At 62.4% G+C, this 13,640-nt stretch overlaps 1 protein-coding gene across 1 annotated transcript; it reads left to right on the top strand.

The window, feature by feature from the left end:
* Positions 1 to 2,994: 2,994 nt before the first annotated feature.
* MAB21L4 (mab-21 like 4) lies at positions 2,995 to 13,395 on the top strand. Its single transcript, XM_007966943.3, has 5 exons — positions 2,995 to 4,001; positions 7,665 to 7,890; positions 9,242 to 9,395; positions 10,707 to 11,063; positions 12,177 to 13,395. Exons 1-5 carry the CDS (start codon positions 3,488 to 3,490, stop codon positions 12,267 to 12,269), a joined length of 1,344 nt encoding a protein of 447 aa, XP_007965134.3. The 5' UTR covers positions 2,995 to 3,487; the 3' UTR covers positions 12,270 to 13,395.
* The last annotated feature ends 245 nt before the right edge of the window (positions 13,396 to 13,640 follow it).

The following is a 13,640-nucleotide window of genomic DNA, read 5'->3' as shown; positions in this document are numbered from 1 at the left end:
TCAGGTCGCACAATGGTGCCAAGCTCATCCGCTCAAGTCTGACTTTTCTGCATCTGCACCTGAGCCTGAGCAGGCCTGGCAGGTACTCCGGGCACGTTGGCTGAATCGGACCACAGCGTCCTGGAGAGAAGGGCCCGACGCAGAAGAAGGGTTTCCTTCCCGGAGTACTGCCGGCGTTGGTGGCTGGTGTAGACCTCTGCTGGAGACTCCTGTCTTGGTTGCTTTTGCATCCCTGTCCCTGAGGCTGCACAGAGCTGTATCCACTGTTCCCAAACGGGTGGCTGGGCTAGGGGAGGGGCAATGAACATAGGTCCCTGCAGGCAGCGTCTCTCGGCTGGGCTCCTGGCATGTGGTCGTGTTGGGGCTGCTGACTGTGGCTGGCTGAGGAACGGCCACCTCCTAGTCCCCAGAACCTGTGAACAGGACCTCATAAAGCACAGGAGAGAGTGTGGCCTTACGTGGTAACAGACTGAACTGTGGGTGAATTGAGACCTGTGGGATGAGGAGATTATCTGGGACAGCCCAGTGGCCCTAAATGCTCTCCCCAGTGTCCTCGTAAGAGAAGCAGAAAGAGATAGATAGCACAGCTGCCCACAGGAGACGACCACGTGAGGACGGAGGCAGCAGAAATGGAGAGACGTGGTCAAGGAACGCGGCTGCACCGGAGCTGGGAGAGGCGGGAGCCACGCTTCCCTGGAGCCTCTGGAGGGAGCTTGGCCATGCAACACCGTGCTCTTGGACGTCTGCCTCCAGAGCTGTGAGAATTCACTTCTGTCGTTTTACCTCCGCTGTGGCCTGTCACAGCCCAGGGAAGCATGCCCGCTGTGGGCTGCAGCTGTGTGGAGCCTCCACAGCTCAGGGTGTGCCCCTGGTGCTTCCCTCGCTTCAGCCCCGGGACTCTGTTCAGGCCGGAATGTGTCCTTCCCACCCCACCTTTCCCAGCACATCTGGGAGTTCCTGAAATACAGGATCCACGCTGTGGCCTGAGCTCTGCTGGGAGACTCAATCAACACCCATCTGAGCATTTGCAGTTGCCACGGGTGCCAAGGAACCCCTTCTTGAGTTGCCAAGGCCCCATGGCACGTCTGGTCTCTCTGACCCTCCCCACCCTCACCGTGCTGCCCTCCTGGGGTCAGAGTTGGAGTCCTGGGTGCCCTGTGGCTAGTGGTTGCCTGCAGGCCTCTGGAGCACTTGGTCCTTTGTGGTCAAAGCTGCCCAGCCGTCCAGGGCAGACGCCCGCATCGCCTCTGTCAGCAGCGGCTCTCCTCTCTCTCGCACGGGTACAGCTTCCCAGGGACCACTGCTTGCCCACAGTTCCCCGGTGTGGTCCACTGCTCCTGTGTGCCAGGCATCGTGCACGGCTCTAGGGTACACCGAGGAGTGTGACACCATTCCAGCCACAGGAAACTCACCATGTCATTCGCCACCCGCCAGAGGGGCCAAGGGGCAAGGATGGGGCCTGGCCCATCAGAGGCTCTGACCTCAGCTGGGGCACAGGTGGAGAGAGCGGGGTCCCTTGGGGCAACCAGCTGGGTTCAGCTCAGGAACTGGTGGGAGCCAGGAGGCCAGAGCCAGTGAAGGACAGGACAGGGTGTCAGCTGGGACTGACAAGGGGGACAGCTGGGTGGAATCCCCTGCCGAGGAGAGGGGAGGGGAAGGGAGGGGAAGGGAGGGGGGCCTGGTCTTGGGCCCTTGGTGTTGACAGCAGTGGAGAGAGGGCTTCAGGGGCAAAGGAGGATGCAAAGCCTGGGGGCTGTCCCCGAGGGAGAAGGGCCCTGCTCTGTGGCCACTGGAGGGAGCAGCTTGGGGGCTGAGGAGCCAGCCTTTCCCATGGCTCAGAGCCTCTGGGCACTTTGAGTAGATTGGGGTGGGGTCGGGGGTCTCCTGGGTGAATTCAGAACACTGGGATGTTCCTGGGAAGGAGGAGCTGGATCACTGAAGGTGTCATCGGCCACCTCCCCGCAGGCCAGAGTCCTGTGGAGACGGAGGACTATGGCACATGGCTGTGTGTGGGGACCTAGGCAGGCCGTGGGTGAGGGCCTAGGACAAATGGGCCCTTGAACCTGAACAGCTGCCCTGAGGAGGGGGACACGTGCTCTAACCAACTCCAGCAAACAGGAGTGGGCCAGCGTGGAGGAGGGATATCTGTCTCTTGCTACCCCGTGGGCTACCCTGTGAGGGGGTGAGCTCCCTGTCCTGGGAGGCATGGAAGCAAAGACCCACTCACTGGGCTGCAGCCCCTCACAGGGGCTTTCAAGCACCAGGAAGTGAGTGGCTGTTGCCCCTGCCCCACCCCCCTGGGGTCCTGGTTCTGCCCACAGCTCTGACTTAGGTGCAGCTGCCTGGGAGGGTGAGAGGCCCATATGCGGTGGCCACAGGGGTGGCATCTCCACGACGCTGAGTGGGGCCGTCTCCATGTTCGCTGTTTGCAGACACCCCTGCGGCTGAGCACCCAGCGCACCCGGCCAGCGGGCAGGGCCAAGGGTTGGTGGGGCGGCTCCCTGCTGGTTGGGACTTGCACGGCCCTGCGCAGGGAGGGGGCGGGGAGGGCAGGGTGCCTGGCGCAGGTGCTGGAGGGGGATGGTAGGGCGAAGTTCTCCACCTGGGTGAGGTGGAACCACGGAGACTGCTTCTCTCCAGAACCAGACGAGCTCCAGTTCCCAGGCTAGGTGGGTGCCAGCTCCTCTCAGGCTGGAGGCTGGGCAGGGTGGGGTGGGGTGGGGACTGGTAGCCCAGGGGTCCGGGACCCAGATGGCTGGACGCACAGCTGGGGCAGAGGCAGGAGCCACGCCAGGGCTGTGGCCCGTGCACGTTTGAGGCGTCTTCCTTTAAGCTGGGCACAGGTGTCTGAGGGGAACATTGTGGAGACGCAGCCTCCAGGTTCCCCGCCTTCCAGGCAGCCTTAGAGAGTCCGGGGCTCCCCCACAGCGGGGTCTGGGCAGCCACCGCCCTGCCTCCCCTTTCTCACTGAGCCATGGGGCGCCTTGTGTTCCCTCCAACCTGGCAGGGAGGCTGGGGCAGGGGGGCCTGATCCAGAGACCTGGCCCCTGGGCTGTGGGCAGGAGGGTGGAAGGAGGCCCATCAGGAATACACACAGCCTCCCCTCCCAGGGACGGCGCAGTCCAGCGGCAGGATTTCTCCAGGGACCCCAAGCCTGGCTGGGACAGGGGCCTGGGCCTAAGATGCGAGAGCTCTTCTGATGGGAGGGAGGAGGGTAACCAAGCCCAGCCTCCGCCTGCCCTGCACTGCCCGTGACATTCCCGATTGCTGGGGACTGACTCACCCCCACTTCAAAGGCCTTAAATAGTTCAGCTATTTAACTTGCTGCACTGTGCTGTCACTCTGGAATTCTGCTCTGCGGGAGCTGAGGCCCCACCTGTAGACCTGCTGCTTACCTGGGCAGGTGCCTCCTCCCAGCCCATCTGCACAGCCGGCCTGCGGAGCCCTCCTCAGGGGCCATTGGCCCTCACCTGCCACCGTTGAAGGGATGCCTGCCCCTGCTGTCCCCACCTCAGCCATGGCTGTGCAGGTGCCCCTGTGGCACCACTACCTGCAGGCCATCCGGTCGCGGGAGGCGCAGCGTGCCCAGGACTTCCAGCGCTCAGAGAACGTGCTGCTCACGGTGCTGGAGCGAGTGCACGCCCTGGACCCCCGCTTCATCGTGGACTACTCCCGTGGCCTGGAGGCCTTCCAGTTCGCCCTGCGCTCCTCTGAGGACCCGCTGGACATGGAGGTGCCCCTGTGGGTGGATGCCGAGGCTCTACTGATTGAGGAGCCAGAGGCCACCCAGCCGGAGGATGGCCCTGAATTATGCCGACTGGGTGTGCCCAGGGAAGGGGCTGGCCTGGAGTGGTGGACCACCGACGATATCTTCACCGCCTCCTCGGAGGGTGATGCCAAGTGCTGTGGACACATTGTGCCCAGCAAGATCCTGTGTGTCCTCAAAGACTTGCTGGTGGCAGCCATCGTACACTGCAAGCACCACAGTCTCATCAGGCCAGGTACAGGCACAGCCCACTGCACGTATATCTGTGTGTACCGAGGGGCTGCTGTGTGGGTGCTCACAGGGCTGTACCTGCTCACTGTGTGGGCTTCTGCGTGCAAGTGTATGAATGCACATGTGTGTGATTGCCGTGTACGTGCACACAGGGTGGCAACTATCCTCTGTGTGTGACTGCATGCACAGGCATGTGTGCACGTGTGTGACACTGTGCAAGTGTGAACAGCGTCTTGGGGCACAGAAGTCGGGGGACCTCACTTAGGTCTTCCAGCTCCAAACGCCTCTAACAACAGATGATGTGTTCCGTGTCGTGTGTGTTTGCACGGCGGTTTCCACGGCTGCCGTTCGTCCAGTGGCTGGAGTCCGGGGCAGCTGCTTTGCTGGTGGATTTGCAGGAGGGTCCTTCACACGGCTCCAGGCCGGTGGCTCTGCTGCCTGTCACAGCCTGTGACCTCAAGGATCCTCGAGGCCGTCCCACGCCCACTTCCAGTGTCTGGTCATGTTGCACCAGGTGGGAGGGGTGTGTGTGTGCCTGCCTGCGTGCACATGAGTGCAGGGGTGTGAATGCGTGTGCATGCGTGTGCACATGTCTTATCAGCTTGTGGCTGAGTTGCCTATTGGTGTCCTGAACCCCAAGTGGGCTCTGAGGCTGGGCTTCCGCATGGACCAGGGGCTGGCCTCAGTCTCTCCTCTGGGATCTTTTTGTTTGTTTGTTTGTTTGTTTTTGAGACCAAGTCTTACTCTGTCGCCCAGGCTGGAGTGTCGTGGTGTGATCTTGGCTCACTGCAACCTCCGCCTCCCGGCTTCAAGCGATTCTCCTGCCTCAGCCTCCCGAGTAGCTGGGATTACAGGCATGGGCCACCATGCCCAGCTAATTTTTGTATTTTTAGTAGAGACGGGGTTTCACCATGTTGGCCAGGCTGGTCTTGAACTTCTGACCTCAGATGATCCGCCCACCTGGGCCTCTCAAACTGCTGGGATTACAGGTGTGAGCCACCACGCCTGGCCCAACCTTTGGGGCCCTGTTGATATGATCCAGGGCGAGTCTGAGCTCAGGGCTCCTTCAGCAGGGGCTGCCTGGACGGTGAGGGTGGCTGGGAGAACAGGACTTGGCCTGTGCAGGGGCCAGGATGATGGGGACCCTGAGTAGTGCAGCCATCCTCCGGGGGATCAGGTTGTCCTGGAAGGGAACTGGGAACTGGAACAGAATTTGTCACATGTGAGTCACCACAGTCCTCACAGGGCTTTGTTGCCTCGAGTCACCTCCCTGGTATTCACCTGACCCTCATGTCCTTCGTGAGGTCAGCGGGTGGGGTCAGCTGACCTTCGCGAGAGGCCGTGACCTGCTTGGGGCTGCCCAGCGCTAGGGCCTGCCTGGAGGCAGGGGCACCTTTTCTGAGTTCTGGGGAAGGGTGTGCTGCCGCCGCCGCACACAGCCAGACCTCCAGTCTGCATGCTGGAAGGCCAGGAGGGTGGATTCTAACAGAAGCCCTCCCCAGACCTGTCTGGTGCCCTGGGATGAGTGACTGACCTGACCTCTGGGGGGTCAGCTTCTGTGCTCCCAGCCAGCCCTCACCCTGCCCCCAGCCCCTCGGACTTCCTGCCCTGCCATCTTCTGAGCCTCTAATCATGCAGGCTGTGGGGTGGGTATTTCTATCTTCTTGCCGACCTCACCTGGCCCTGTCCCCACCTGTGAGACAGGCCCACCCGTTGGCGTGAGCAGGAGGCTGTGCCAGGCCCTGAGTCGTTAGGATTAAGTCTAAGCTGCCAGGCTCCTCACACCCCCAGAGTGCGCTCTGAGAAAGCCGACCCGATACTGCAGGCCGCGCCCATGGCCCCTGAAGCTGCGCTGGGCTGGGCCTGCGGGGAAATTCCAGGCATTGTTTCCTGACACTTACCTTAAAAGGGAAGTCGCAGCCTGGGTGACAGGGATCAGGCTGCCCCCACCCTGGGAACCGGTGAGACCAGCCCAGGGCTGTGGCCTGTGGCTGGGCTGGTGCAGTTGTGGCTGCCTTCCAAGCTGCCAGGTCACGGGCAGATGCGGTGTGTGGCCACTAGAGGCGGCTCTGAATGGCAGGCATCTCAAATGCTGCACTGGGGGGGGGCTCTCCTTCTCTTTCACTGATGGTAACTGAGGCCCCTGTGGGATGGGCTGCCCAGGCAGCAGAGCCAGGGTTGCCCTGAGGTGGGTCCCAGAGGAGTCCCCAGAACTGCCCCACGGGAGACTGTGGGTGCTGAGGTCCCACACAGCCAGCACCAGGCTTCCTCCGGGAGGGCCCTGGGGCAGTGGGATGGTGGGAAGGCAGGCCCCATGCTCACTCATGATGGGGACCTTTCCCGAGGCACAGGCCAAGATTCCCTTGGGGACACGTCAGCATTTTGGCTGGGCCCAGCTCCCTGTGACCTGGGCCCCCCGGCTGGACGGTGCTGGGGAGGGGAGGGGCGGCCTCTCCCCTGGCCCCTGGGCCAGTGTTGGGCGGGGGCCGTGCGGGTGTCTGCAGTCACCCCGAGTGACACCTCACCCTCTTCATTCTCAGGTATTACTTTGTTTTGGGGGGACTGGGTGACTGAGGCAGAGGTCAGAGGGCCCCTGGATTCACCAGAATGCCCCCAGCCCCATTACACCCTGGAACGGGCCCTCCGGGGGCTCTGGGCTCCATGTTAGGGAAGTGGGCACTGGGCTGGGCCCCGGGTGGGGACTGAGCAGGGAAGGGAGTGGGAAACTTCTTGGCCAGAATGTGCCCTCTATGGGGTGACAGAGGCCATGGGGCTCTCGGGCAGGGGCTCTCTGGGAAGCGTAGGACCCAGACCTGGTCAGGAAGAGCGGCTGAGCTCTCACTGTGAGCCTGGGCAGCCCAGAAACAGGGGTGGCCAAGCTGGCTCCCCACGACTGGCGGCCGCCGCTGCCTCTTCTCTCCATGGGAACTGAGCCCCGGTCTGGGCCTGTCCCTCCTGCCCCAGCTGCCCTCATCATGTAGACTGGTGCCCTAGCTGGGTCCAACATGGGATTCCTGTGCATGCAGTTGATTTGAGTGGCAGGGGGCTCTCAGGGAAGCTTCCAGGGGCAGGGGTAGGGGGCATGGGGAGGAGGAGGCGAGTTCTGGGGAGGAAAGGCCTAGCTTTGCTCCACCCTCTCCAGTTCTGGAGTGGGAGCCCTGTGGCCCCAGCCTGGACTATTGCTGCCTCCTTCCCCGCAGAGAAGGCAGCAGAGACGCCAGGGCCATCGTCAGAAGGTAGGGGGCTAGCTGAGGGCTGGGACTTTGGTCCCAGGGCTGGGGCAGAGCGAGCAGGCTTAGGAAGGCCTGGGAAGGCACAGCGGGCGTGGTCCTGCGGTACGGGGTGAGGGCAGTGCCTGGCAAAGGAAAACCTCATGTCGGACGCTGCTGTCATCACTGATGCTGCAGGTCGCTGAGCTGACAGTTGTGCCGAGGACGGTCACCAGTGGGCAGGCATGGTGGCCAGCTCCTCACTCGGCTGAGGTCCAGGGATACACGCAGGTGTCCGGGGTTGGGATGCTGCAGCCTGCAGGTGGGGGCCAGCAGAGAGGGCTGCAGGGGAGAGGTGATGAGGGGCAGGAGCCAAGTTGGCAGCAGGAGGAGGGCTGTGGAGTGTCCTGGGCGGGTGAGGCAGGTCGAGGAGGAGGGCGTGACTTGGGTCTTTGCAGGTTCACTGAACGCAGCCAGCCTGAGGGAGGAGCAGCTCTACCTGTCCTTGCTGGTGTCCAGCGGCTGGAGAACAATCAACTTCCACGTGGTGCCCGTGGTGAGAAGGAAGCTTGGGGTGCCTGCCCTGGAGGGGGCCCAGCAGATGCCTGGGTTCCCTGAGGGCAGCTTGAGAAGGATCCTCAGCCAAGGGGTGGACCTGGTGCCGGCCAGCACCCAGCTCTGGAGGTAGGCGCACCCTCCCGGTGGGGAGTGGGCAGGAAGGGGCCGATGCTCCCATGCTCCCCCGGCCCCAGCCAGGAGCATCTGCAGGGTCCTCCATCTGCCTCTGCCCCCTTGGGCATGTGTGTTCCACTGAGATTACTGGGGTCTCTGGCTGTAGTGAGGGTGGAGATGTGTCCTCTCCCAAGTGGAAAGGGGCCTGGTGGCATCTGACGCTGGGTGATGAGAGACCTGGAATTGTGGACGGCTGCCCTAGATGGGACCGTCCACTACCCAGCTTTTGCTTGGGGCAGGAAAATAGCTGAGAGGTCAGGCAACCTGTCCAGGCAGGAGGGTTCCCAGAGAAGCTGAGAGGGTCCCCACACAATGGGGGTGCGTCCACATTGCTGTCTGTGAGAGGAAGGAAAGGGGCACTGGGCAGAGGCTGAGCTCCCCTGGAGACCCCTAGCCAATGGCCAGGGACCACACCCCATCCAGATCTGACACCGCTGTAACAGCCCCTCGGGGTGGCTCACACCCCCTCACTTGCTGGAAGGATGGTTGAATCCACGCTCGTCAGTGGGGGGCTTTGCAAAGCTGGTCATGCCCCTCCTGTGGTTTTCCCCAAAAAAGAAAGGCTCGGCGGAGCGCCCGTCACCTGCCCTGCATTCCCGCTGACCCGTCGCGCAAGGCAGGGGCGGTGTCCAGGCTTGTGGAATAACTACCTGTCTGCCTGCTAAGGAAGGGGAAGGGCTGGCTGGGCAGAGTCATTTTTGCAATTAAATGGGAAAATGACATTTTTGGTGCTCCACGTCCCATAGACTTGGGGGAGACACTGGGCACACGGCTGTCCTCTGTTGTGGCTCCGTGAAGGATGGGCCCATGAGGGTGCGGTGCCAAAGCTCCACCACCTCACCCCATCCAGCATGTGCACAGCAAGTCCTCTGGTGTGAGCTGCTCTGAGCTATCGGCATGGGCGGGGCTGGGGAGTGGAGCAGAGATTCTGAGCCCATCATGTGGCCACCACTGGAGGCTGCCCTGGGCTTCCTGAAGGGGCCGTGGGTGGAGCTGTCACACCCCCGGGCTGGGTGGCTCCAACCTGGGCAGGTCTGAGAGGCACCTTCCTGTCTACACAAAGGGCCGGGCTGGCCCGGAGGCTCCAACCTCAGGGCCAGGGAGTCTCCATGAAAAGCAGGCGTGCACACTGCACAGCCGATGACTGCAGCTCCCGAGAAGCCTGGGGTCCAGGCTGGGTCCCACCAGCAGACGCAGCACAGCATGACCCCAGCCAGGGCCTGAACCTCCGGGGCTCAGGAGCTCCCCATGCTGGGGGCCAACAGCGGCGGGGGCTGACCCCGTGCATCTCTCTGGGCCCCAGGACCTCCACTGACTACCTGCTCACCAGGCTGCTGGGGGAGCTGGGTTCCCTGCAGGGCCATCGCCTGGACAGCCTCTCCATCCTTGACCGGGTCAACCACGAGAGCTGGCGAGATGGTGGCCGGACTGATGGCCTGACCTTTGGCCACCTGAAGGTACCCAGGGCAGGACTCAGGGGATTGTCTGTCAGCAGGGCCCAGGGGTAGGTGCATCCAGGCGAATCCCTCCTGCCAGCCCTGACTGGTGGGCAGCTGGTGTGAGCCCTGAGTCGGAGTTGAGGGGATTCTGAGGGCCCGTCCAGGTTCTGAGGTGAGGCCGTGGCTCATGGGGGTCATGGGAACGTGGCCGAGGGTGCTGTGGTGCCGCAGGCTGGCCTTCGCCATCCCTAGGCCGTGACCTTGGCAGCCCTCCTGGCCTTGGGACACTGTTGGGTAGAACCTCAGGGTGGGGCCTCACAGAGCCCAGTGTTCCCGCCCAGCGAGCCTCCTCCCAGTGTCTGGGAATGTCACCCGGCTGGGACACCTCCCTCTGGGGGTTCCCAGGAGAGCCCAGGCACACCCCTCTCTCTGCTTCCTGTGCCACAGTGACATTCTGCAGAACTCTGTCCTGGGGCTTTGTAATGTCAAATGCTGAAAAGAACAAGGAACAGGCAGGGGCCAGGGACTCCAACCTACCCCAACCCCGAGGAAGCAGGTGCTGTGCTGTCTTGGGGTGTCTGCTCAGCTGGCCGCTCCCTGGAGTGCGTGGCTGGCCAGGTGCCGCTCCACAGATGGGGCTGGCCCTCCACCTGGCTCAGTGTTGAGGGAGAGGTGCCCCTTCTGGTGTTGGGAGTCGCCACATGATCTCTGGCCACGCCCTCTCAGGCCTCCACCTGACCTGGAGCTTCCAGCCCCGCTTGAGGTCGGATGTGTGGTGGTTCCAAAGCCCCAAACTCAACTGCAGGGTGAGGGGCAGCGGAACAAGAGGGTTTGAAAAGCCACTGTGAGACAGGGCCTAGGGCAGGATGGAGGGGAAGGGTCTCTGGGGCTGCCGCAGGCAGCCCACGTCTGTGGTTCAGGCCAGGGGTCGTGAGCACACAGACTAGGACTGTGACAACGCCATGGGGCCTGTTGGGTTGGGCTGTAGGGAGTGAGTAGGAGCTCAAAGGGGCGAAGGGAAGGAGAGAAAGACCCAGAGGATGCTTGGAGCTGCAGAGACCCCCAAGGGAGGTCCTGGGGGGTGAAAGGAGGAGCTAGGGTGGGGCGCCAGGGCCAGAGCCAGGCAAGGGAGGAGAGAGAGGGGGTTCATGCCTTTGGGAGCCAGCAGGCTGGGGGCAGCGGGTGGGAGGGGCCTGGGACTCCGACTGGGACGACTGGGAGGTGGAGGGGAAGGCGCAGGGTAGGGAGAGGTGCGGGTGGGAGCAGGGAGGGGCAGCCAGGGTGAGGGTGGTGGGACAGGAGGCCAGGGATGACCCCGCTGTCCTGCAGACGGTGCTGCTGTGGGCCTCCGTGCTCTTCCCAGCGCCCGAGGACTGGGCAGAGCTGCAGGGCGCCGTGTACCGCCTGCTGGTGGTGCTGCTCTGTTGCCTGGCCACGCGGAAGCTGCCCCACTTCCTCCACCCTCAGCGCAACCTGCTGCAGGGCAGCGGCCTGGACCTCGGCGCCATCTACGAGCGTGTGGAGGGCTTCGCCAGCCAGCCCGAGGCGGCCCTGCGCATCCACGCCACCCACCTGGGCCGCAGCCCCCCGCCGCGCATCGGCTCCGGGCTCAAGGCGCTCCTGCAGCTGCCGGCCAGTGACCCCACTTACTGGGCCACTGCCTACTTCGACGTCCTGCTGGACAAGGTGGGTGCTGGCCGAGGGAGCCTTGGGCAGGCCCAGGGGTGCGGGAGGGTGGGGACAGAGCCCTGGCCCAGCTCCCTTCCCACTCTCTCCCGGGTCAGCGGCCCCAGGAATGCTGAGGCCAGGTCACGGCTTGGATGGAGAGCGTCTGCGGGGACATGTGATGTCTGGGGGTCACACGGGCCATGCAGGGTCCCCTCAGGGCCTGGGGCTGCTCCCTGGAACCAGGGCAGTGAGTCTGACCCTGCTTCTGTTTCCCACCAGAATTGGCCCCCCAGCTCACACTTGGTAAATGCTCAGAACCCCAGCTGCCCACCCTGGAGTTCCATTCCTCGTGAAGGGCTGTGGCCTTACCTGGGCCCCACAGGGACCATTTTTTTTTCTCCCTGGACTCAAGAATCCACAGCCATGCTCCTTGGGACCCTGTGTCCCTTGGGCCACTTCTCGTGGGTGCCTGGAGGCTCCACCAACTGTCCCTCCCTGTGCCCCAGGCTCTGCCGCCTCTGCCGAGCCTGCCCAGAGTACACCCTGCTCCTCGCCCAGGGCCCGGCCCTCACCCTCATCCCAGGAACAAACACGGTCTCCTTCCAGGGCACACTGGGGGTTTCTCAGCCACCCTCTCCCATGTCCTCATCACAGTGAGGCCACAGGGTAGCTGCCCTCTGCTGGGCATCTCCTATCCTATTTTAGCAAACCTCTGCCTGTTGAGATGCTGATGGCCTCCTGGGGTCTCCCCTCATGCCCAGCACTTAAGAATTTTTACCCCAGAGCCTGCAGATTAGGGGGCAAGGGCCATGCTCTGCTCTCAGCAGACCTGTGTGGGCAGGGTGGGGTGAGGGTGGGGTGGTCGCCAGAGGCAGCCTTCAAGCAGCACCCGTGGGGCCTCCTGTGTGCAGGCCCATGCCAGGGACGCCGTGTGTGAGAAGGGGCTCAGGGAGGAGCAGAGGCTGGGGCCGCTCTGCCTTTGGGATGCCCGTCCAGGCAGATACCCGGGGCAGGAAGGCCTGGCATGGCCCAGGGAGGGCCGGTTGTTCCATGCTGTGCTCTTGGCCCTGAGAGCTTATCGTGGGCTCCAGGGGTCCTTGTAACCCTTCTCCCCTGCAACCCTGCCTGTAGTTCCAGGTCCTCAACATCCAGGATAAGGACCGGATCTCCGCCATGCAGAGCATCTTCCAGAAGACCAGGACTCTGGGCGGCGAGGAGAGCTGAGCTGGGCCACCTGGTCTTGGCCACCTGTTCTCGGCTGCCTGACAGACTCTGCACTGCACCATGGGAGGCTCCTGGAACATTTGGAAGAAGGAATGGGCTTCTCATTGAGGGGGACAGTGGAGGGATTTTGTCCCTAGGAGCGGCCTCTGAGAGTCTTTCAGTGCCTGGTGGGGCAGGGCAGGCCTCTTGGAGCACCTCCTCCCTGGGTCAGGTCCTGGATGCAGGTGCCAAACCCCACGTAGTGCATGTTGACCCAGTCACGTGGTGTTGTTAAGCAAACAGCCTCGGCAGGAGACCTGGAGCTGAGGGCTTGGCCCTGCCTGCACTGTGTGCCATTCCTTGGAGAAGAAATGCTGTGTATTTGGTCTTGAAAAAATGAATGTGCTGGGTATACACAGCAGAAAGGGGAGTCTCCACTTTTTGTATATCTGTGTGGAAAGTATTTCCCCTAGAAGTAGAAGAGGCTCGTGTGCAGACGGATAATTTTGAGTCTTCTCCATTCTCTGTGAAAGACCCCCCTTCCCCAGCCATCCCCCACTCCTACCTCGTTCTTAGAGCAAACTAAAGGCAACTGAGGGTGCACACACAGCCATGAGCCCACCTGCCAAGGACTAGTCCCATCTGCTTCTTCCCGTCCCCGTGGAAGTGGCCCCTGATATGGTTTGGATCTGTGTCCCAGCCAGATTTCATGTCGAACTGTGATCCCCAGTGTTGGAGGAGGGGCCTGATGGGAGGTGACTGGATCATGGGCGTGGATTTCTCCCTTGCTGTTCTCGTGATAGTGAGTGAGTTCTCATGAGATCTGGTTGTTTGAGTGTGTGTCTCCTCCCCCTCCCCTTTTGCTGTCTTCCTCCTTCTCCGGCCATGTCAGATGTGCCTCCTTCTCCTTCACCTTCCACCTTGACTGTCAGTTTCCTGAGGCCTCCCAGCCATGCTTCCTGCACAGCCTGCGGGACTGTGAGTCAGTTAAACCTCTTTATTCATTACCCAGTCTCAGGTAGTTGAGGTAGTTGTTTACAGCAGTACAAGAACCTCCTAATACATCCCCCCTCTCTGATGTAAGGTGTCCTCTCCTGGCATCTGATGCCACCTCCACTCTGTCCTTACCATTCATTCTGTGTCCCCCACACCTCACATTCTCTCATCAGCCCAGCACTGCCTGCCTGCAGCCCATGACCTGCATGGGTCCTGCCCGTTGGACATTTCCTATTCTCCACCTCTGACCTCTCAGGGGCATTTACGCCTCAGTGCCTGAGCCGCAGCTCACACTCTAGGCTCTTGGAGGGAACCTGCAATTCATGCAGCAGCAGCTCCCTGGAGCCTCCTTGAAAGGGACCTCCGGCCATCTGCCAGAGGAAGCGCACACTCACA

Source organism: Chlorocebus sabaeus, chromosome 10 (assembly GCF_047675955.1).
Source record: "Chlorocebus sabaeus isolate Y175 chromosome 10, mChlSab1.0.hap1, whole genome shotgun sequence".
NCBI classification, from domain to species: Eukaryota; Metazoa; Chordata; class Mammalia; order Primates; family Cercopithecidae; genus Chlorocebus; species Chlorocebus sabaeus.
Note: the sequence above shows the minus strand (reverse complement) of the source record. Positions and strands in the feature narration are given on the sequence as shown.